Here is a 24784-nt window from a genome sequence, read left to right on the forward strand (position 1 = left end):
TGTGTCTACTGCCAATTAAAATCCCTAAATAACATTACATTACCAGTTACCAGCTAACTTTCACTATCGACCAATACTATACATCTAACAGCAGCCAGCGTTGGGCTTGATTTTCCTTCTATTGGCACTCTATGCATTGTGGCGGTACTGACAGCTTTATTTTTCTTCAGGTCATTTTATTAAATGTCAAATCAACTTCTTGAGAGCACATTCATCCTCATCATTCATTATTCTTAATTTGTGAGGTGCCTAATAATTAAGGGAATTTGGGCTTTTTGGGTGCCCCCCCTCCCAGTCCTCAACAAACCGTTTAATTGCTGGTGAATTCCCCTTCCACTATAGATCAGAGTTCGCTGCTTGTGGATTAACATAATTACTTTTCTTGTTAATTAACAAAATCATTCCTCAAAACTGCTACGGGTTCTTCTTTTATTTGAACTCATACACCATTGTGGATTTTCATGACTGCCCAAAGGTAAAGTAAGCATACATGAGCCTGGCATTGCCTGCCTATCCCGATATCAAATACTCAGAAGTAGCTGCCTACTGCTGGCAAAGCTTGGTAAAGGATAAACATTTGGTGCAACTGGATTTTCCTTTTGATGGCAGCAAGCTGTCAAAGAAGCCAAGAAATTATGGGTAAATTTCCATTTAGCTGGGCATCAGAACTCGACAATCCTTTCCGTAGTGAAGAATGCCTCTCTTGCTCTCTGATAAGATATAACTAGCTGAATTACTCTGGCTGGTAGAAAATGTGCAATTGGAAGCAGTGAAATAACTAATTTAAAAATTGGGCTTCCTTTAGGCTGTAAGATAGTGGGTTCTTGCAATTTTATATTCTGTCTACACAACAGATATGATCAAACTATTTAAGGCTCATCTAAAGGCCCGCTGCCTGATTGGTACAGACCAACAGGTACTAGGACACACTGGCACATTCACTGTCTAGGCTCACACACGAAGGATGACCAATTGGGCGAGGAGCAGAAGGCACCCAGTGCCTACAGGATCATTCCCCAGCAAGAGTCGCTACCTTTAGGTGAGCAGGGAGAAATTGAGGGAAAAAAACAAAAAGAAGCTATTCATCATGTGAGTTTTACTCATTTCTTTTAATATATTAATGGGATTATTACAAGGCTGGATTTTAATATTAATTATGTCATGTGAGCTGTTCTTAGTCAGTTGCCTTTGCTGCTATCTCCAAAATCCTGTTCATGGAGATAATATCTAAAATTTGTGGGGCCATGTTGACCCCAAGCCTTACCATGTTCACCTGTGAGTCTCAACAAATAAATTATTATATTCACCACCAACCACATGGTAAGAAATTCCACTCCCATTAATTCCATGCAGCGTGCCATCAGTGTACTGACACCGCTATACGATGCCTGAATAGAAAAGAATGGTGGATTAGAGAGAGAGAATATTCTAACTGCATTAGAGTTTCCTGATGGCTGTGCTGATATAGCTAAACTCAGCACCCCTGGGCTAGAGAAAAATCAGCCAGGATTCCTTGTCCTGATCGATATCCAGTGAACCCTGCTGGAAAGTGTGTTGACATCAGGCTGGGACAGAATCTAGCTCAGCCCCACCATGCACAGTCCAAACTCACACGTGGTCACGTGGGCAGGGTAGCGGAGGGCTTCACCATTCATAGAACCATACCCAAGCATGAGTCAACACTGTCAGGAGATGTGGGGGAGAGAGAAAAAAAAATAACAAATGACAAAGCTAAATAAGTAACGCTGATATAGAAATAGCCAATGTTGCCCATCTGCAGCTAATGCCAGCTCTCACCAGCTTGCGTTGCCTGGCACCATTAGGCACTGCATGTTACAAGCTGAAAACATGTATCACTGACACCTGGTTACTGTTGTTGTGAACTCAATCTGGGCGCCATTGATAGCACAATGAAGTTTTAAAATCTTTTGCTATTAATCGGGTTCAGTTGTGTTAGTCTGCCTTGTTATCATAGTAATCTAATTCAAATATGCATAGTGTGGACCCTTTGGATAGACGCTCACTGATGTAGCTCTGTCTTTGTTCTGGAACTGTGACCTGGTTTGAGCCCCTACCCTCAGTGGTACGGTTGACTTTGCCATGCAAAGATTTTGAAGGAATGGTGAGGGGGTCAGCCAGGTCTGGGCACAGAGTGTGGCAACGCTGCATTTGTGAGCGTGGCGCTGACATTTTATAGCTCGTGTTTTTGTTTAAATCGCTTTTACCTTTCTCAACAGGAAGCCGCCGTCGCCGGAATTGGGGTCAAATCAGGAGTCCACTGAAATGTAAATCACCCAACGCAGCTGGCGTTGGGATTTATTAAAGACATTTATTGTGCGCTGGATTGTTGATTAGCATCTAAGTGATAATCAGAAGACCTTATTTATGTATTTTAACTTTTTAATTTCCCCCTCCATATTTATAATTTTCATTTACTCCTATTCTTTGTGTCTTCATGATCTATTATCCCTACTCCCTAGCACCTGTGATGGATTGAGGCCTTGGCCCTGTTTCCAAAGCTTTGTAGTGCAAGTGTATAACCAACTACTAGAGCCATTGGAGAGCATGGCAGGATGCTGTTCTCCCTGGGGTGGAAGGGGGAGCACCTCCTCTCTGTCCAATGTCTGCACCCAGACATCCCAACTAAATTCGGGAACCCAACAGGAAATTGCAAAGCCTGTGGCCTAATGTGCCATGTAACAGCACCCCAGCCCAGTAACGAGCTGTGCTGCTGGGTGCAGTTGCCAGGTTCCTTAATAAATGCTGACCTGTAGCTTCCCTGATAGCATGGTGTGGTTCTATACTATCTAAACCAGGAAATTCCCGGATTCAACTCCTGGGCTGTATTGAGTTAGCTGATCTGAGCCAAGTGAAAAATCAGCCTTCTGATCACTATCTAATGACCCCTGTTGGAAAGTCCATGTGTGGAGACATGGGGTGAGGACTGGATTGACTCAGCTGTGATACTGTTCCATGGTCAACTTTCCAGTTGACTCTCACCGTTAAGCCTCACACATTGGCCACTTGGGTGAGGTACCAGAGGGTCACAGGCACCTTCAAAATGTTACCCTGGCAAAATTCAATGCCGTCAGGAGAGGTAGGGTGAAAATAAAATAAAATTGGGGTATAAGAATATAAATGGCGCCACACCCAACCTTTTCTGTCCAATCACTGTATAACACTATAACTGTTCACACTAAAGTTCTGTACATGTAGCATCATCAGACACCTTTTTCTACCTTTATTCATAATTAATCAATGAATATAAATGTGGACAGTGCAGGCTGTGTGCACTCCATAACCCTCACAGTTTCTGTTACTTGTCTGACACTGAATCACCTAATTGCAAACTTACTACCTACCCAGAATGCACAGAGTTAAGAGGCTGAGGGGTGTAGAGGGCATGGTGCCAAACAAGAGTTGGACCTGATGTTAATAGTGTCTGACTGCAGAATGTAGCAATGACAGTCACAGAAAAGATCACTCCAAGTGATCTAGGGGTAAAAGACTGGAGTAATGTTCAGTGCTGTTCTCCCTGGTTCTGACTGGTGAGCACTCTCTGTAATGCATGATTTTCTTGGTTCTTGGAACAATATTCTAATTAAAGTGTCATGTAGTTGGTGTGCTAACACCCCTGCTCTTTAATTAAGAGATTTAAACTTGATATTTGGACTGTATATGCAGGTGTGATTTTTGGTTTTAAATCTAATTTTTTTATTGTACTGTAGGTAATCATGCCTTGTGTAATTCAGTTTTGTAGTGTTATATGGAGGATGCACAATGTGGAGGTTTCGAGTGACATCAGAGAACCTCTGTTACAATCATGTTTTCTGATGTCACATTTGGTTCATTTGCTTAAGGACTTTTTGACATATCGCAACCCACCAGCCCCACCTGCAGCCAACCCTTCCTGCTGCCCCACCCCACCCACCCATCAACCCCACCTGTAAACCAACCCTTCTACTATCCCATCCCACCAACCCTACAACCCCACTTACATCCCTATCAACCATGATGTGGAGATGCCGGTGATGGACTGGGGTGGACAAATGTAAGGAATCTTACAACACCAGGTTATAGTCCAACAGTTTTATTTGAAAATCACAAGCTTTCAGAGCTTACCTCCTTCGTCACCCTTCACTCACTCACCTGACGAAGGAGGTGAGCTCCGAAAGCTTGTGATTTTCAAATAAAACTGTTGGACTATAACCTGGTGTTGTAAGATTCCTTACATTTATCCCCATCAACCCACATTCTCACGATATCTGTCATTCCCCTCTCCCAAGAAGTGCATCCAGCGCAAGCATCAGTTGGGTTTGTAATTTCTGGAGCATGTATTAGTACAAAGTTCAGATTGCTAAGTAGAATTTTTTTCTTATGTGTAGTGATTTTCCCCCTTCCTTTTCAGTGTCAGCCCATCATTCCCCATCATGTGTCCACTTTATACAATGTGTTCTTGTGTGCAGGACTTTGAAAAGCTCATTTTTGTACAACAAAATTCTTTTTTACACTTTCTAATTTTCTCCTCTTTCCCGAAGGCGCTGCCTGGTGCCAGCGCACGGTTCCATGGGCACTGATCATCTTTTGGTACTGGGTCAAGTGGCCACCCATCGTGCGTGAGCCTAGACAGTGATTGTTGACTATGGGTGCATTACAGCTGAGCCCGATCCTCTCTTCACCCGATGTTCACACATGGCACACTTTCCAGCAGGAGGATAGGAATCAGGAATTTATTACTGGCTGATTTCTACCCCCCACCCCAGCCTAGGAGCAGGGAAGCCAGCTGTGGTGCCTCTATTGCATCCGCACCTTAAATTGGTTAACAACAGAGACGAGGGTGGAATATTGAGCCTCCCTGGGCTGTATACTTCAGTACTCGACTGGGAGGTGCATTTATCCTCCCAAACAATGGGGCACACTTGGCAACAAAACTCATAACAAAGTGGCATTGTAAGAAGGTGAAAATTAGCCTGGGCTCCCACTCCTGATCACTATCCAGTGACTCCAAATGGAAATTTCATGTGGATGTTGAGGAAGGACAGGATTGGGCTCAACTGTGATGCATATCCCTCGCTCCATGTTTAACTCTCCTGCCAACACTCATCATCTGGGTTTATACATGAAGCATCGCCATTGGGTGAGGTATCAGAGAGCAACCAGCCTGTGGAACCATACCCCAGAAAGCAGTCAGTGCTCTCAGGAGAAGAGAGAAAATTGGGATGGGGGAGGTGAAGACTATCACCCTGAATTACAATTGATACTTCTGGTTTGTATGATAACTGCTATGTGTACATCAGCAATTAACAGTTTCAGTTTCATCATATCAGAGGGCAGCAGTTGTTTGTTCTAATGAAGCGATCAGGCACGGAACAGTAGCAGAAATGGCAGTTTAGCATGTTGACTGCTTTTCTTTAGTCTCTCATGACTGAGATTAGAGAATTTAATGAACCAAGCAATCAGCAATTAAATAAATGAATGATTCCTTCAGTAGTTCTGTGGTGGTGCAGTGGGTAAGGCACTGATTTTAGCCCTCTCTGGTTATGGGTTCTGAGAGATGAAAGAGTAAAAGGTACGTGGGAGAAAACTGTAACTTAAACTCAGGCTTCAGATGAAATCTTGTCCTTAGACAATGATGAATGTAATATGAACCCTGAGATTAGGTTACAGACTCACTGCCTGGTAACTAATATTTTATGTAACATATACTGTCTTTGGCTTCCCAATGATAAATGCAATGCTCATTGTGACACTGTGTTATACAGACCAGGAAGCTCTGAGATTTAATCCCTGATGTGTGCTCGGTTAGCTCATATCAGCTAGGGTGGCAATAAGGCTGCTAGAATTAGCCTGTATACTCTTGGACTAAACAATATTAGCTACTCACTGTCCACTAACTCCTGCTGAAATCTGTGCATTGGATGATGATGGGGTCAGACTGAGTGGTTATTCCCTTCACAGTCAACACTGACCATCGCACCTGAAGAATGGCCATTTGGGTGAAGTATCAGAGTACTACTGGTGCTTCTGGAACTGTACCCCAACATGGCATGTTCTGGAGAGGGGAGCAGCAAATTCTTCTTAAAACTTAAATTTTTATTTTAATCTGTTTGGAGTAGCATGGTATTACTTTGATGCTTCACATTGGGGCAGCAAAGTTTATTTTGATGCATCATTTGTGCAATATATATTAAGCCATTCGATACACAGTATATATTATAACCCACTAACCAATAATTGTGGCATTCTCTTCAGTCCTTCCCAACCAGTAGATGTGATGTTCGAACAGTATGAGAGGCTCCCTTTTACTGGCTGATCTGTGGATAGGACATGAACTGACACGGTCTGCTTTTCTTGCACTTGGGGGGAGGTTAACTTAAGAAAAAAATAATTTGAGGGCAAACGAAATTAAGTTTTGTCGTACTTTTGAAACATGAGAGAATTCCTCCAGCAATTCAATCTCCATTTAATAGTTTTGACTGTGTTTCTGTTGTTTCTTATTCCTCTGTGCTCACTTGTGCAGGTTACCATGGTGCATTTTTCTATGAGTCAAACTTCACCCAAAATTCCATGAGTCTCTGTTTTCAGTAAGAAAATAATCTGTTCTGGTAGCTTCCCCCCACCCCACCCAGTTAAGAATGTGAGGGGGAGATAAATAAATGAGCACAGTGTGTTCAGGTTGGAGGAATACAAAACAGCAGAGGAAAGATGAGGAATGGGACAAAAGGATTAAAGCCACTTTTCTGAGGCTTAGCTTCCTTTCAAGCCAAAATGTCATGCTTTATCCATAGACAGGCACTACCTCAGAAGCCATGGAAACCAGGCATCTACCTGGAGTTTTGTAGGGAGGGTTGCATGGTAGCAAGAAGCTACATAGGGGAATATCAGAAGAGGGAAACAAGAAAAAGAAGATACTGAACAGGCATCCGTGTTTTATATATTAATGATTATGACAAAACTGTTGCTTCTTTGATGAGTTTTAGTTAGACTCCCAAGAGGTAATTAAAATACAACATGGATGTCAGTCAGTATTTTGTTTATAACACTCCTGTTTTGTGTTTTACTTGAAGAAATGAATTTGTAAGCTTTTGTGTTTTAATAACTAGATTACATCACTATTCCACGGTGACACCGCTTGTGTGGAAATACTGTTTCACAGTACGAGTGTTATAAAAATGGCTTCATTCTCCACTGCTGCGGCACCAGTGTGTGTTCTTTGTGTGTCCATGTCACATCTAAGTTAGATACAGAAAATTTAATTAAACCGATTTCTTATTTAAGCATTAAATCTGACAAGATCAGTGGAATTAAATAGCTAGGCTGTGTGCTGCATTGTCACACCACGTGCTATAACCTACACTGCCCCAGCATGGTTACGGCACTGGGCAACACCTAATAGGAACTGTGCTGTGGGAGTGATACCAAATGGCATTTTTAGTAGTGAATAATTTTAAGTCTTTTACAGCTTGTAATTGGTCACAGGTGTGATGTGAACACAGACTGGTGGAGAGTGACCTCATGTTTAAATATTTTTTTAAGGTAACCACGTTAGCGTGGATGTGAGCTTTTAATTGCGATGCTCAGTTCTCTTGAATTTTCCTATCCAAGGTCAAAGAAAACTGCACTCTAAATGAGGCTATTTCCTGAATGAGTTCTTTAATGTAGCATGACTGACATGACTGCTGGGGTCTGTGCTTTGCGTCTCCTGTGTCCTGTTTCCCTATTTACTGCATTGTCTGTAATGGTCCTTCAGGTTTTTATAACTGTGCCTTCTGTTTTCTTAGTCTCATTCACCTCTGTACATGCAGTATGTGTTCAAGCTTTTTTGTCCTTTTTTTACACTGACCCTTTTCTCGTCTTTCTTGACTTGCTGGATCAGGAGCCTTATGGGGTAATATATCTGCTCTTTCTCTTCATGATACTGTCAGCAAATTTGCATTGTGTTCTATTCCTCTCTGTGTATCTCTGCTTCTCTCACTCTCGATTTTATATCTACTTATATATGTACATATGTGCTTTTTGATAAGTGATTGTGTTGCAGTTCTGCTGGGTACAAGGTACTGACGTCATTGACTCAGACTGTGCTGGGGTATCACAGCTGATTTTTTAAAAAACCACTTTAATAACTTTACGGTGATCACACAGCCAGTTTTGAACCGGCCAGTCTAATTTCCGGGACAGTCACCCAATAATTTTGAGTAGTTTTCAATCGCAACGTTTAAAAAATATATTATTCACTGGTAGATCTGTTCTTTGTTTTCTCATTAATGATCTGACCTGTTTCGTAGAGGCACTAACAAGAACTTTTTCACACATATGTGAGTGTATTTTAAAATGCCAAGAACTCTATTGGAACCCAGGCCCTCTTGCAGAACTTTGCCCTAACCTCATCTTTTCTTGGATTGGATCAAAGGTACAAATCTCATACAATGTGAATGAATTAGTGCTGAGTTCAGTGTCAGTCGCCCCTACTACTTGTGGTTAGCAAGATACTGTGCCTTTCTGCTGAAACTGAATTTGAGCAATTATGTTACATGAAGCACTATATTGTATACACTTGTTATTTTGTGTTTATTCAGCTGTTCATGAACTCCTATGTGCAGCAAGTAGTCTGCAAGAAGTTCTACAGTCGCCATCTTATGGGTTACACATCCTTTGTGTAATCAGTAAATATTTGACAAATATACCAAAAAGCATCTCACAATTTATGATTTAGCAGAAGCCCTAGGTTTAATAAACTAGTTCTGTGAAGTGTGAGGGAGGGCGAGTCCCTTCAGTGGCTTACATTGATCGCAGCTATGTCTGTAATTCAGTTTACCGCACAGTCTCAAATTTCAAACATGAAATCTGAACACCAAAAGCCCATTGAAATTCTCCAAGAGAAATAGGTATGAAGTGCATTAAAATTATACCTACTCCCTTTCTCACTTCGGAGGGAGTCTGTGGCTAAGTTCAAAAGCCCAAATAATTGCGTCAATTTGCGTCCATTTTTATCTTATAATGAAAAGGTGTTAATTATTGAAAGAATTTCGTCATAAGGAAAACATCAGAACTCAAGCCATGATCCACCTCTTAGACCTGGAAAAAAGTGGTGACCCGAATTTGACACTGATTGATGAGGCCTTGTAAGTGAGCAGTACTGTTTAATCCTTCGTGGGTACTCTGTAGATACTCTGGGACAGGAATAATTCAGGAGATCCTGAGGCTTCTGTCATGAGGATAGTAAAAGCTGGTTGTATAAGATTGCTGCCAGCACTTCCTGAGCTGCAGGGCTGTAACTGAAATGAAATGTATCAGCTATCAAGTGCAAGGATGGGAGTTCACCAGGCTAACCTGGTTATACAGTTAGTGCCAGGTCATACAGCCAACCTCCAGCTTATCAAACCCTGTATCAGTCAATATTTTAAGCTGAAGTTAGACCTTGTTAATTCTTCAAAAATTCATGTATAAATTATATTTTTTCCTAAATGAAGGAGTTCACACAGGTTAGACTTCTAATGTTTGGGTACAAATCCAGCCCAGACTGATGGGACAAACATTTCCTCAGTCTGCTGGCGGAAAGGATCCTATACGAAATGAGATTGGACAGTTTCAATCCAGGTCCTAATGGGTATGGTCGTTTAGCACAAAGCAACTAATAATTCAGCACCAAGTTGCCAATTTCACCCTAAAAAGCCACAGGATGGTTGGTTTTAGATGTACAAAAATGTCACACTGTCTCACAAATTTTGCTACCAGGTTGATGTGCTGTAAGATATAATTGAAACATTCAGGCTTTAAACATACAGATTTAAACACTGCAACATAATTTTTCACCATGGGATACTACTTACAAAAAATGGATTACTCGTGTATGGAACATAGCTGCAGAATGGGTTCAGTGATTGGGATAAGATATTTACACTTTGTATTGGTTAAATTATTGCATTTTGTCATTATTAATGAGTAATTAATTATTCAGATCAAACAGCTTTCAGTCTGAATGGTTTGAGAAATATGTTTAGTAGTGCTTTTATTAAACGGAAGAATGCATTGTCTGAGCGGCTGACAAAGCAACGGCTTATTCCTGATAGAGCCTATTCTTCAAGCAGTTTAAACATCAAAAGCTGCCTGCTTTCCTTAGGTAGATAATGCAGTGAGCATTCCAATACCACTGACTGCAGAGATATTTCTGCAGTGAAATACAATGAAAATAATAGAGAAGACAGTTTAAAAATAAAACAACACTCGGCTGTGAAAATAGTGTGAAACACAATTGCAAAATGGCTATAGAGAGCCGCTGTTTGTAGAGTCTCCTCCATTCCAGGTGAATACATTTACTCCAAAAAAAATGAGTGAAGTTTTGCATTAGTGTGACATTCCTGAAATAAGGTGAGGTTTTAAGATATATAAAAAAGGAACAATTCTATGTAATCAGCCACAAAAATCTGTCTTACTGTTAGTGTTATTCAATGAAGTGCTCATTCCTAATTTTGTATTATTTTATTGTCAGTGGGAGCAAAGGGAAAGATCTGAATACCATCAAATCTCTGAGAGTGCTTCGAGTGCTACGACCCCTTAAAACCATCAAACGCCTGCCTAAACTCAAGGTAATGAAGATATGCTTTGATTAGACTGCTTTCAGTTCCAGATCTTCTCCGTTGTAGGGATACTAAGACAGGGTTCCAGAATTCTGTTAGAAACGGGAAAGAATGACTGTGTAGTGGCATTATAAATGTGTCCAGAGGACTTCTTTGATTGGTATTTCTAGTGGAATCGCAAACGTATCAAAAAAACAAAAGCTGACAGGAAATCTTTATAAACATATTTAGGATGTGGTTACACACAATGACCCAAGCAATCCTTCCCTCGCTCAGCTGTAGACTATTCACTGCAGCACACTTGCATTATAACTTGTTAGAATGTGCACCTCATTATAACCTGTTCGTGGGCACACCCTACCATAACCTGTTAGAGGGCATGGACCATTATTATCTGTTTGAAGGAGCACCTGACGAAGGGGGAAGCCTCCGAAAGCTTGTGAATTTAAAATAAAATTGCTGGACTATAACTTGGTGTTGTAAAATTGTTTACAATTGTCAACCCCAGTCCATCACCGGCATCTCCACATCTGTTTTAACCTGTTAGAGCGTGCATCTGTTGTAATGTGTTATAAACAGCAGATACCTTGTTTTAATGCAATAGCACATCCTTCATTATGACATTACGGGACAAGGCTCATTGTAACATATTATTCCATGCACTTCGTAATGTGTTACTGTGTGCACCTCATTATAACGTGCTAGGGAACATGTCACATTATTATGTAAACAATTTTACAACACCAAGTTATAGTCCAGCAATTTTATTTTAAATTCACAAGCTTTCGGAGATTTTCTCCTTCCTCAGGCAAATGTTTCAAGATTTCCGAAAGCTTGTGAATTTAAAATAAAATTGCTGGACTATAACTTGGTGTTGTAAAATTGTTTACAATTGTCAACCCCAGTCCATCACCGGCATCTCCACAACATTATTATGTGTTGGAGCACTGCCTTATTGTGGCACGTTGTTACAGCGCCAAATCATAAGATGCATTTACCCACAAAACCAACAGGGGAGATCCTCACTGGTATATTTTGTTCCATTTTCTAATTAATTTCCTCTGATTAAAGTTTGAAGTGACAGCCTTTGATGGATTCAAAAAGATTTTTCCGTTGCCCGTTTAATGCTTTGTCTTTCTATTTGGTAAGTTCTGGTCAGTTTTGACAAATTTTGCAGTTTTTTCTGGCTCACTCATTTTGTTACTCTCTCTTTCTAGGCTGTCTTCGATTGTGTGGTAAACTCCTTGAAGAATGTTCTCAACATCCTGATCGTTTACATGCTCTTCATGTTTATTTTTGCTGTAGTCGCTGTGCAGCTATTTAAGGGCAGATTTTTCTACTGTACTGACGAATCCAAAGAGTTTGAGCGGGATTGCAGGTACACAGCTAGCAATCAACAGACAAATTCTTTCCCTTAAAAAGTTATGGTTATTGGTGTAGAGCATTAAAGCACAAATATATCATGCTGCAGAGTGCTGGGAATGCAATGTCTTATCCCTAATTAGCAGCGCAGTGAAGGCTGAACGTGTGTTAAATGTGTCAAGAAGATTCTAAAAAAGGGAGAATTAGCAAAACGTACACCGAATTGCTGCTGTGCACCTTTGAGGAAGCTATAGAGGCCTCAATTCAGGTGACCTGCCCATTGCCCCTCATGAGTAGGGTATAATATGTAAAGTAGGGAGATAAGAGAAGTAACGAAATATAAACAAAGTACAACACACACCAAGAATCAGAATTTATAGTGACTTAGATATTTGGGCAATTAAATTTTAAATGGTTAGCCTTGGGGGAGGCTTGCTTTGGCCTCGTGGTCTTGTAAAATATTTCAAGATGAATTAAGACTTTGCTGTGTGCAAATTGGCTGCCGCATTTCCCTACATTACAACAGTGATTACACGTTAAAAGTAATTGGTTGGCTATGAAATGTTTTGACACGTCCTGGGGTTTTGAAAGGCGCTATATAAATGCAAGTTTGTTTGTTCTTTCTTTACCTCCTCCTGATTATCTATCTCTTTTATAAACAGTTGCTACTTGTTAAGTATCCCTGCCAATTTCCGTTTATCCCCGACTAACTCACTATCCTCTGCTCTCAAGGATGCAACCTCATGTTCAACAATCCTCCCTTTCCTGATATATTTGTAGAATACTTTTCTTTTAATATTTTTTGAGATTCTCTCCTCATACTCCCTCTTTGCATTCCTTATCCCGCTCTTAACCTGTTTCCTTATTTTCTTGTATTCTCTCTTTCATAATATCTATTGGCCCGCTTCAATTTTAGTTTGTTTCAAACCTCTTTATTTATCCATGCAATACTAAGACTTGAAGTAGTCTTCTCTTAAATGGTATATATTTATTCTGCAGCTTTGCAATCTTTTTAAAAACATCCCATTGTTGAGCTACAGTCCTGTGTGCTAATTTCTCCTTCCACCTCACATCAGCTAGCTCACGCCTCATCTTTCTAAAATCTGCCCTGTTCCAATCTGGTACTTTTGCTTTTGTACTAACCTTTCCCCTTTTTATTTGGACCTTAAATCTTATATTAAAGTCACTACTCCTGCCATGCTCACCCCTATTTAACTCATCTATCTGATCTATCTTGTTACTTATAACTAGATCTAGCAACACGACTCACCTTGTAGGCATGTGGACATATTGCTTGAAGAGGGAGTCCTGCACACATTTTAAGAATTCCATTCCCTTTACTTTGTTTACTTTCTCCCTGTCCCAATCAGTGAGACAGGGGTTTTGAATCATGGGGCACTGGCGCCAGTACTGGGAAAAGAGGGAGCTGTTCCGTTAGGCACTGGGACCAGTGTCATGGTGAATCGAATAACTGGGGCGGTAGATAGGGCTTTAAACTAAAAAGCGGGGGTGGGGGGGAGGGGAGGGTTCATGTAAGGGTAAATTTATAAATCTAAAGAGAAAAGTCAAGGCCATAGAGCAGTGTAGCAATTTGGATAAAGATAAGCAGAGTGTGTCAGGAAGGGACAGAGAGTTTAATGGTAATAGTGCATCAGTGAACAAGGTCAAATCAGGGAAAAATAGTAAAATGTTAAAATTAAAAGCACTTTATCTCAGTGCACGAAGCAGTGTAACAAGATAGATGAATTAATGGCACAAATAGAGATAAATGGGTTTGATCTAGTAGCTATTACTGAGAAGTGGTTGCAAGGTGGCCAAGGTTGGGAACTAAATATTCCAGGCTACTTGACGTTTTGAAAAAACCGACAAAATGGAAAAGAAGGGGGTTAGCCCTGATAATAGAGGATGACATAAGGGCAGTAATGAGAAAGAATCTTGGCTCAGAAGATCAGGAAATAGAATCAGTGTGGGTGGAGATAAGAAATAATAAGGGGCAGAAAACACTGGCGGGAGTAGTTTATAGGCCCCCTAACAGTAGTTATACTGTTGGACAGAGTATTAATCAAGAACTAAGAGGAGCTTGTAACAAAGGTAATGTAATAATCGTGGGGGACTTTAATCTTCATACAGACTGGGCAAATCAAATTGGCAAAAGTAGTTTGGAGGACGAATTCATGGAATGCATTTGAGACAGTTTCCTAGAACAATACATCGTGGAACCAACCAGGGAACAGGCCATTTTAGATCTTGTCTTGTGTAAGGAGACAGGGTTAATTAGTAATCTCATAGTAAGGGATCCTCTGGGGCAGAGTGATCATAATATGATAGAATTTTATATTGAGTTCGAGAGTGACGTACTTAAGTCCGAAACTAGAGTCTTAAACTTAAACAAAGTCAATTACATAGGTATGAGGGGCAAGTTGGCTACAGTTGATTGGGAAATTAGATTAAAAGATATGACGGTAGATAAGCAATGGCAAACATTTAAAGAAATATTTCATAATTCTCAACGACTATACATGCCTTTGAGGAATAAAAACCTCACAGGAAAAGTGATCCATCCGTGGCTAACTAAAGAAGTTAAGGATAGTATTAGATTAAAAGAAGAGGCTTATAATGTTGCTAAGAAGAGTAGTAAGCCTGAGAATTGGGAAAGAGGGAGAAAATAGAATATGAGAGTAAACTAGCAAGAAATATAAAAACAGATTGTAAGATCTTCTACAAGTAGGTAAAAAGGAAGAGAGTAGCGAAAGTAAATGTGCATCCCTTAGAGGCTGAGAAACGAGAAATTATAATGGGGAATAAGGAAATGGCAGAGACGTTAAACAAATATTTTATATATGTCTTCACATTAGAAGACACAAAAAAATACCAGAAATAGTGGGGAACCGAGGGCCTAATGAGAGTGAGGAACTTAAAGTAGTTAATATTAGTAAAGAAAAAGTACTGGAGAAATTAATGGGACTAAAAGCCGACAAATCCCCTGGTCCTGATGGCCTATATCCTAAGGTTCTAAAAGAGATGGCAGCAGAGATAATGGATGCATTGGTTGTGATCTTCCAAAATTCCCTAGATTCTAGAACGGTCCCAGTGGTTTGGAAGGTAGTAAATGTAACACCGCTAGTCAAGAAAGGAGGGAGAGAGAAAACAGGGAACTACAGGCCAGTTAGTCTGACATCAGGAGTCGAGAAAATGCTGGAATCTGTTATTAGGGACGTGGCAATGGGGCATTTAGAAAATCATAATATGATTAGGCAGAGTCAACATGGTTTTGTGAAAGGGAAATTGTGTTTGACAAATCTACTGGAGTTTTTTAAAGACGTAACTAGCAAAGTTGATAAAAGGGAACCAGTGGATCTAGTATATTTGGATTTTCAAAAGGCATTCGATAAGGTGCCGCACAAAAGGTTGTTACACAAGATAAGGGCTCATGGGGTTGGGGGTAATATATTAGCATGGATAGAGGATTGGTTAACGGACAGAAAACAGGGATTAGGAATAAACATTCTCAGGTTGACAGGCTGTAACTAGTAGGGTGCCGCAAGGATCAGTGCTTGGGCCTCAGCTATTTCCAATCTATATTAGTGACGTAGATGAAGGGACCGAGTGTAATGTATCCAAATTTGCTGACGATACAAAGCTAGGTGGGAAACTAAGCTGTGAGGAAGACACAAAGGGCTCAATTTTAAAACTATGGCGGGATGGCAGCGGTGGGGGGGAGGCAATGGGCCTGCGGCAAACCCGAATTTTAAAAAACTTACCTTTCCCCCACACAATCGCGAAGTAATTGATGCTCATTAATCTTGTTCCCGGGTTTTGCACCCGGCAGCCAGCCTGATTGACAGGCTGGCTGCCAACAGGAGCTGCAACGCCGAGGTGGGGGGGGGGGGAGGGTGAAAGAGAGCGAGAGAGACGTCATCGGGCGCTGGAACAGAGAGTTGGGGGTGGGACAAAGATCGGAGGGTGGGACATAGGACATCGTTGGAGGCGGCGGAGAAATCGGGGGGGTGAGACATCGGACATCAGAGCAGGGTTGTGCAGGTGACATCGTTTGAAAGGTAGGGTTTATTTATTTTTTTAACTTTGTGAGATGTTATTTTATTTAGTTTATTTTTGTCTGATCCCGCCCTTCACGCCAGTTTTCACCAGGCGCGAATCGGAAGCCGTGGGAAAGCCGCCCAGATAAGTTGAAAATCGTTGCAACTACCTACTATGTAATAAATAAAGTACCTTAAGTACTTCAATGAGGTACATTTGCTTCTTTAAATATTATCCTGCTGGCTTTAATTGCCGGCGGGACTTCCGGATTCCAGAACCGCGAGCGAACACAGATGCTATGTGAGACGCGAAAGTCGGTGGGTTGGAGCCGGGTTCCTTACCCGCTCTGGATTTTACCGATTTGTGTTGCCCCCTCACCCCCAACGCACCCAGATTTTCATTTGAAAATCAAGCCCAAAGAGTCTGCAAAGGGATATAGACAGGTTAAGAGAGTGGGCACGAAGGTGGCAGATGGAGTATAATGTGGGGAAATGTGAGGTTATTCACTTTGGTAGGAAGAATAGAAAAACAGAATATTTTTAAATGGTGAGAAACTATTAAATGTTGGTGTTCAAAGGGATTTGGGTGTCCTTGTACACGAAATGCAGAAAGTTAACATGCAGGTACAGCAACAATTAGGAAGGCAAATGATATGTTGGCCTTTATTGCAAGGGGGTTGGAGTACAAGAGTAAGGAAGTCTTGCTGCAATTGTACAGGGCTTTGTGAGACCACACCTGGAGTACTGTGTACAGTTTTGGTCTCCTGACCTAAGGAAGGATACACTTGCCTTAGAGGCGGTGCAACAAATGTTCACTGGATTGATTCCTGGGATGAGAGGGTTGTCCTGTGAGGAGAGATTGAGTAGAATGGGCCTATACTCTATGAAGTTTAGAAGAATGAGAGGTGATCTCATTGAAACATATAAGATTCTGAGAGGGCTTGACAGGATAGATGCTGAGAGGCTGTTTCCCTTGGCTGGAGAGTCTAGAACTAGGGGGCATAACCTCAGGATAAGGGGTCGGCCATTTAAGACTGAGATGAGGAGGAATTTCTTCACTCAAAGGGTTGTGAATCTTTGGAATTCTCTACCCCAGAGGGCTGTGGATGCTCAATCATTGAGTATATTTAAGACTGAGATTGATAGATTTTTGGACTCTAGGGAAATTAAAGGATATGGGGATCGGGCGGGAAAGTAGAGTTGAATTCGAAGATCAGCCACGATCTTAGTGAATGGCAGAGCAGGCTCAAGGGGCCGTATGGCCTACTCCTGCTCCTATTTCTTATGTGGTTATGTTCTTATGAATGGGTAGTTAAAATCTCCTAGAATAATTATATTGTTCCTACTCATCTCCCTGATCTGCCTATGCCTTTCCACCCACAATTTGGGGGTCTGTAGTACCAAGCCACCAATGTAACAATCCTTATTTATCTTTAATCTCTAACCATATTGACTCTGCCTGAGCCTCTGTTTTGTGTACATTGGTCCTCTACAGCAAGTTTCCCTCCTTCACCAATATTGCCACTTCTCCTTACCTATTCTGTCCCTCCCTAAAATATTATAACCCAATATGTTTATTTTCCACTTCTGCCCAGTTTGCAGCCAAGTTTCTGTGACACAATTACTTACAATTCCCCCAGTTTATTTCCAACACTTTGAGCATTACAATACATGCACTTTATCATTTTTTGCTTGTATGTAACTGCTCCTTTTCCTTTGATTTTCTTTGTTCAAGCTAATATCTCATTCCTCTATCAGTCTTTACTTAAGTTGATTTGATTTCCCCCCCCTGTATTCCTTCTGCCTGTTATCCCTTTTTGATATTTTTAAAATTTGTGTATTAACCTCCTCTATTTCTACTTTCTATCCTTGCTGTTACTGATTGCTTTTATTTTCCCTACCCCTTCCTTCCTAGTTTAAATCTCTTCACTTCCCTATTTATCTATTTTGCTAGTGCATTAGCTGCCTTTCTATTTAGATGTAGTCCTTTTTTGTGGAGTAGTTCCTATCTTCCCAAGAACTAGTGCCGTTAACCAACAAAATAGTATTCCTCTTCCTGACACATGCCTTTAGCCGCATGTTGAGCTCTCTAACCTTCCAATCCTTCCCTATTCTAGCATGTGGCTGGAGGAGTAATCTGGAGATTACCATCCTTGAAGTCTTGCTCCTAAATTTGCTTCCAAATCTCCTAAACTCCTTTTGCAGGACTTCAGACCTTTCCTTTCCTACATCGTTGGATCGCACATGAACAGCTGCTGTGCTGCCTCACCTTCCATAATCTTTTTTAGTCTTTCCAAAATATTCCTTACCCTGTTCTCACTGTATTCCCATCTTACTCTGGGGTGCGCTGTCCATTCAAGCTCACTTGTTTATGTAATTCATTATGTTACCTATTTGTTTTATTGGGTTGTGATGAAAGAAAAAGATGGAATTTCTACCACTTGAGTGCACTGCTGCTGAGGTTCAGTATTCAAGAGCAGCAGTGTACTGCATCATGAGTTTTTGATCCTCGCCTTTTCTCTACAGAAGAGGGAAATTGGAAGTGAGTTTTGCCACAAAGATATCTTCCTCCAATGACTTAGCCAAGACCAGGAAATCTGAATAGAAATCTAGAGTGTGAATCCCAGCTAAGTACATATATCTTAATTGAGCCTATTGCTCTAGTATTAATCCTACCAGAGCTACCCCAAATGTAGCCTTGATTGATTCCACCATAGCCTTGTAACCTTCCTGAATAAGACTGCCAACCTTGTGTGCCTCTCAGCAATTGGTTTCAAAGCTGCTCTGGTAAAGGCCCGAGAGCTGTCTGATCACCTATCTTCTTAACTAAAGGCAATAACTAGTGGCAGAAGAGGGGAAAGAAAGATTCATGCAAGTAAAAGGATACCAGTGAGGTTTTCCATGTACATTCATCCGAAGTCAGCTTGGCTCAGTTGGTGCACTCTTGTCTTTGAATCAGAAGAGTGTGGGTTCAAGCCATACCCCAAAACTTAAGCACATAATCTAGGCATACAGTTCAATGTAGTACTGACAGAGTTCTGCATTGTTCAGGGTGCAGTCCTTCAGATTAGACATTAAAGGCAAGGCCACATCTGCCTGTTCTGCTGGTTCAGGCAGACTTCAAATTGTCCCATGGGGTCTTTAAAGAAGAGCAGAAAGTTCTTCCAGTGTCCTGGCCAACATTCCTCCCTCAACCAACACCACTAAAAACAGATTAACTGGTCATTTACTCATTGCTGTTTGTGGGAAGTTGCTGGCAGAAAATGTCTGCCACATTTACCTAGGTAACAACAGTCACTGTATATCAAAGTAATTTATTGTATGTGAAGTGCTTTGAAATTTTTCTAAGATGTTTTAAGACAATATATAAATACAAGTCTTTCTTTCATTTTTCTTTGTTCTTGTCTGTTTCAGAGGACAGTACCTGGTCTACATGAGGGAAAGTGATATTAAGGCACAGAAGCGGGAATGGAAACGATATGAGTTTCATTACGATAATGTGCTATGGGCCTTACTGACTCTCTTCACTGTATCTACCGGAGAGGGCTGGCCAGAGTTTGTATCATTATTAAACACAATTACATTTCAGTCTTTTATTTCTTTTTGACTCTTTAGTCTCCTGTTTAGTTCCTTGTGAACTTTTGCTAGAAACTGTAAGTGTGTGAGATCAGGATCAAATATGACGTTCCCCATGATCAAATAGCCAGCCAACACTCATTGTCTAGGTCAGCATGTCCAGTATGTTAGCCATTAATTGGGAATCCAGATGTGGCTAAATACATTTCTGATTAGTAAATTAAAAAATGAGTAATAGGTACTGTCATTGGACATGTAATCTCAATACTCATTCGCACAGCATTTGTTGGTAAAATGGTAAGATCGCTATGAGTGCTTTATTTCCTCAATTAATGAATGGTGGTTTGTTTAGTAAATATAATTTACCTGTATTCTGTGCGTGTGTGTACGTTGTTTTCTACTAAAATTAGTGCATGTGACTAAAATGGGGTCATCATCGCCACACCTGTGGCTACTCAGCAAATTCTATTAGACAACACTGGTCTGGGTTCACACAAGAATAGCTTCATGGAAGGCGACTGGTGCTTGTAGAACTGGATTAAGTCAGGTTACCGGTGCCATCTTTACCAGTTCCATGTAAGTACATTGTTACAATGGATAATCAGTCAAAAGTAAAATTGATCTGTGCAATAAAGAAATGTGAATTGGAAATTCAGGCCTTCCAAATTTCATAGCTGCGGAGTGGGGTGGAAATTGTAACTTGTTTTCTGGAAAGAACTCTTCTTTCAAAATCAGCCCTCACACCCCTCCTGCGTGGCATTGGGTGGGTGGGTAAATTGTACTGCCCTCCTCCACACCACACCACCACTCTAACATGCCACAGTTGGCATTGATGTGATTTCAGCTTGAGATTTCAGTAAGAGAAAGCTCACAGTATAAATTCTGATTCATCAGTGCTTGTTTAGTCATAAGACACTACAGTACTGCCTGTCGGATTTCCCAGTCTATCATTAGATCTTAAAGGAGCAATGTACAGAGTAACTGACCAATGTTGTGTTCTCCATGATCGGATAGCTCCAGATGAGCTGTCAGACAGGAGCCATTCCAGGACCCAGCTCGCCCTTCCCTGTGAGGTTCTGAAGGCCTGAATTTTCATTTTGGATCTTTTAATGGTACAATTTGGTTTTACTGGTAATTTTGGTTGTTTAACCATTGCAACACCCATCATTGTGCTTATATAAAATTGGTAGAGTTCAAATTAGTGGCATGAAGCAGGCACCAATTGCCTGGTAACAAAAAGATAGCTTTAGAACTGTATTTTTTAACAGGGACATTGGCAGTACTTGGAACTACGAGTGCTCACCTAGACTTTCCTTCCACTTTAATGATGGTGACACTGGAACTGCATGCCAATGGGTGCTAAAATTAAAAAACAGCTGTTCACAGTATAGTGGCAGAATACAGGTCCTGAAGGTTCCAGAATACACCCATAATTGAATTTGGCAATCCCACTCAGCAAGGCTAAAGGGGTGACTGGTAATGGAAATGTCACACAGGTGTTATAAGGTGTACTTTTTTGAGGTTGGGATTGAGGTATCTTTTTGTGGCACTGTGGATCGAGCTTAACTGTGCAGCTTGCTTTGCTGTACCTGACCAAAGAGTGCTTGGTGAAACAGTGTACAGGGAACTTTGCCCTGCAACTAATCCATGTGACCTTGGAGCCCTTGATGCAAGCATTGTGTGCAAAATTTGGGAAAATTGTCCGCAGCATTAACGGTCTTTACTGTGGTTCATTACTCCTCCCAAAAAAAGACATCTTCTCCCAAAAAGTCTAATCTAAATCACTTATTGCAAATCACCCTGAAGAAACAATAGGTTAAAACATCCTCAGTTAACCTCAAATACAGCACAAGGTTACATAAACAGTCAGTGCTGGAAGAAGAATAAACCTACATTTTTCTACTTCTCATAATGAGTCTTCCTTTTCTTCACAGTGTACTGAAACATTCAGTAGATGCTACCTATGAGAATCAAGGACCCAGCCCTGGCTACAGGATGGAGATGTCTATTTTTTATGTTGTCTATTTTGTGGTCTTTCCTTTCTTCTTTGTGAACATCTTTGTGGCCTTGATCATCATCACTTTCCAAGAGCAGGGGGACAAAATGATGGAGGACTACAGTCTGGAGAAAAATGAGGTTCGTCCTGTTCGACCAACTTAGCAATGTAATGTTTGGAAGCCAAACTATTGAATGGTCAGGAATTAATTACATGTAGGGCAAGAAATAGCTAGCTTTGAATTACAAATGTTATATAGCACATGAGTTGGAGTATTTTATGGACACTATAATAGATACAGCATGAGAGGAATCCCAAATGGAAATGTCATAGTGGTGCACCTTCTGATATTGGTATTGGGGCACAGTGGAAGGTTCTTTACTTTGCATCTAACATGTTCTGTACCTAACCTGATAATCCTTGGTGCTGACACTGGGACCCAGCACTGACATCCCTCATCTTGATGAGTGTATATTTATTCTCTTACCCCTACAACCACACGATGTGCTAAAATGTTGAATGTGTTCCAGCCCATAATAATTGAAGGCTCCTGTGAGGGATTATGGAATTTCACCTGAAGTGAAATTAGGTTTTATTTCACCCTATGCCTTGTGTATGAGGTAGTAACTGCACTGAGGGATTCTCTCGATATAATCAGAAGCCTGAGATTGAATTACTGCATGGTATCTCAGGCAGTCCATTATGGTTGACATGAGGTAGTGTTTGTGTTCATTACTGGAGCGGGGTTGAGTTGTTGACTGCTGTTTAATGTCAGTACTGTTCTTTGGCTTCTGGAGTTTGGTTTGTGAATAATGCACATAGGAATTTTTAAGACCAGGAGTTGGTCATTAGGCCCAACAAGCCTGCTAATTTTTAATAGATCTTAACCCCACCTACCCACTTCTCGCCAATCGCTTTTGCTTAGACACCTAAATGTCTCTAGAATCCCTTTATACTTCTGCTTCATTACTTTCACTAGTCATTTATTCCAAGTGCCTATTACTCTTTGGGTAAAGAGTGCCCCATGAATTCCCTTCTTACTGCTGTATCACACAATGTAACTTTTTTTTCAGGTGAATTGTTTTTGCTTATCAAGATGAGGGATGTTAGTGCAAGTAAATTTCCTAATTTTTAACTTGTATCACCTGGTATTTGAAAACTTCACCACAGTTAAGTTTGTTCCAGACCAATTTTGCCAGTCCCCCTCATAATCTTGAAAACTTCAATGAGATCACCTTGAAATGGATGATGGGTAACATGGGTAACGTGACATGAACCCAAGATCCCGGTTGAGGCCGTCCTCATGGGTGCGGACGGCCTCAACCGGGATCTTGGGTTCATGTCATGCTACATGTAACCCCACCAGGGAAAAAAAAGTTATCTGTTTTTAATACAACTGGTCATTCTCTCTCTCTCTGCCTTTCGGGTGTCTCTCTCTCTCTCTCTGTCTTTGTAATCTGACCGCTTGTGTATTCAGTAGTCTTGAGTGTAATGTTCCCCTGTCTGAACACTATCCACTCCTTTGATCGCTGTGATTACCTCTCTGCCGAGGTGTGATAACGGGCAGTTGGAAAGATTATCTATAATCACCAGGCATTGTTCTGTGACTATATATGCGGTGCCTTTATGGAACCCTGCACTCACCTGACGAAGGAGGAAAGCTCCGAGAGCTTGTGATTTCAAATAAAGCTGTTGGACTATAACCTGGTGTTGTAAGACTCCTTACATTTGTCCACCCCAGTCCATCACCGGCATCTCCACATCACAGATAAGGGTGACGTTGGTACAAACATCAGATGACTGCTGTTTGTGGTAGCATATGTTATAAAGGTTTATGTGGCCTGAGTTGATTTTGGAACATTCCAAGTACCTGTTATATTACATAGAGTTGATTTCCCCTTGAGCAAGGACCTGTAAGATCACATCTCTCTTGGGTGCTGGGATCTGAGGCATCCCACATCCTTGGTTCTGGGACCTGTTGGATCCTATCTCCCCTGCTCCAGAGACCAATAAACCCACTCTGATTCTGCATTTTATCTACTCTCTGCTATGCCCGGTACTCATTTTATTTTTCCCAAGTGTCTGTGGACCAGTGCAGCTGTAATCAATGTTTGTAACCAATATAATGCATTTTTGTTTCTTTATCTGAGTGTTGAGCCTTTATATGAACTCACACTTTCCTACAACCTTTGGCTACTCCCCTTTTATACAAGATGCTTGGAATACCAGCATGAAGTTAAGATGAAATATAGCTACAGTTAAAGTCTGATTTTAAAAGCAGTTTCACAAGATCAATATGGATGAGGAAGACCATTCAGCCCATTTTACCTCATCCCCCCCCCCCCAGAAAGACTCTACAGTCTTCCCATCCCAGCATTCAGCTGTTTCTACAAAGTTGGACAACATGGATGATTTACAGAGAGAGTGAACATTATTAAGTGAATTATCAGCTGGTGATCCAATCAGAAGGTTCAGATAATATTATAAACTGCAAGAGCAAAGCTCAAATAGTGTAAAAACATAACCCAAAGACCAAGATTGGGTTAGTACTGTACCTTAAACTTACTTAGCTATATTTATCATTTATATTTAATGTAAGACAGCAAATTTCCTTTTTAACTTAGTTTTCATGCCATTTCAGAGTGGTGTGACCTGTTTCCTTGTTATTGGTATTGGAGGGGAGGAGGGGGGATGCTGGTCCTGTAGAAACTGGGTGACACGTTGGATTGAATCCAGTTCAGATGGAGGAATGAATGCCTGCTGGTTGCAAGGTTCCTACGTACATGAGTTTGGGGCAGGTCTCAATCCAGTTCCTGGTAGGTATAGATGAAAAGTACAAATTGCACTAAATTGGTAGACTTGTTCACAGAACCCAAAGCTGAATGGTGTGGGAAATAGCAAAAGCTCCACTCAAGCAGTGATGGAGCACTCTTCTGAAATTTGGACTGAAACTATTGGATGCTAAATTGGGCCATGTAGCGCCTGTTGTTTCAGCGCCGCACGCCATCTTGGTGTGGAAGTTAGCGCATGCGCAAATACCGAACGCCAGCTGCAAATAAAGTAGGGAGAAAATGGATACGATCAGTGTGCAACGCTGATTTAAAGTGATAGATACCATTTTGGCACTTAACGGTCAACTCAACACACAGTCTTAACCCCGACCATCTGAATGTGTCTTAGAGTGCCTAGAGAACCCCCACCAGTGCTATTTAAAGGGACCATGCAGGATTTACAGG

The 24784-nt window shown here is 41.0% G+C and overlaps 1 protein-coding gene across 1 annotated transcript in view; it reads left to right on the top strand.

Annotated features, from left to right (window-relative positions):
- LOC137304234 (voltage-dependent P/Q-type calcium channel subunit alpha-1A-like) overlaps nt 1-24784 on the top strand; it is a 503508-nt gene that overhangs the window by 356053 nt on the left and 122671 nt on the right. The window contains 4 exon segments of the mRNA XM_067972791.1: nt 10490-10586; nt 11795-11955; nt 19391-19531; nt 21487-21688. Of these exon segments, the coding sequence (XP_067828892.1) occupies nt 10490-10586; nt 11795-11955; nt 19391-19531; nt 21487-21688 (601 nt within the window).

This window comes from Heptranchias perlo, chromosome 37 (genome assembly GCF_035084215.1).
Source record: "Heptranchias perlo isolate sHepPer1 chromosome 37, sHepPer1.hap1, whole genome shotgun sequence".
Lineage (NCBI taxonomy): Eukaryota > Metazoa > Chordata > Chondrichthyes > Hexanchiformes > Hexanchidae > Heptranchias > Heptranchias perlo.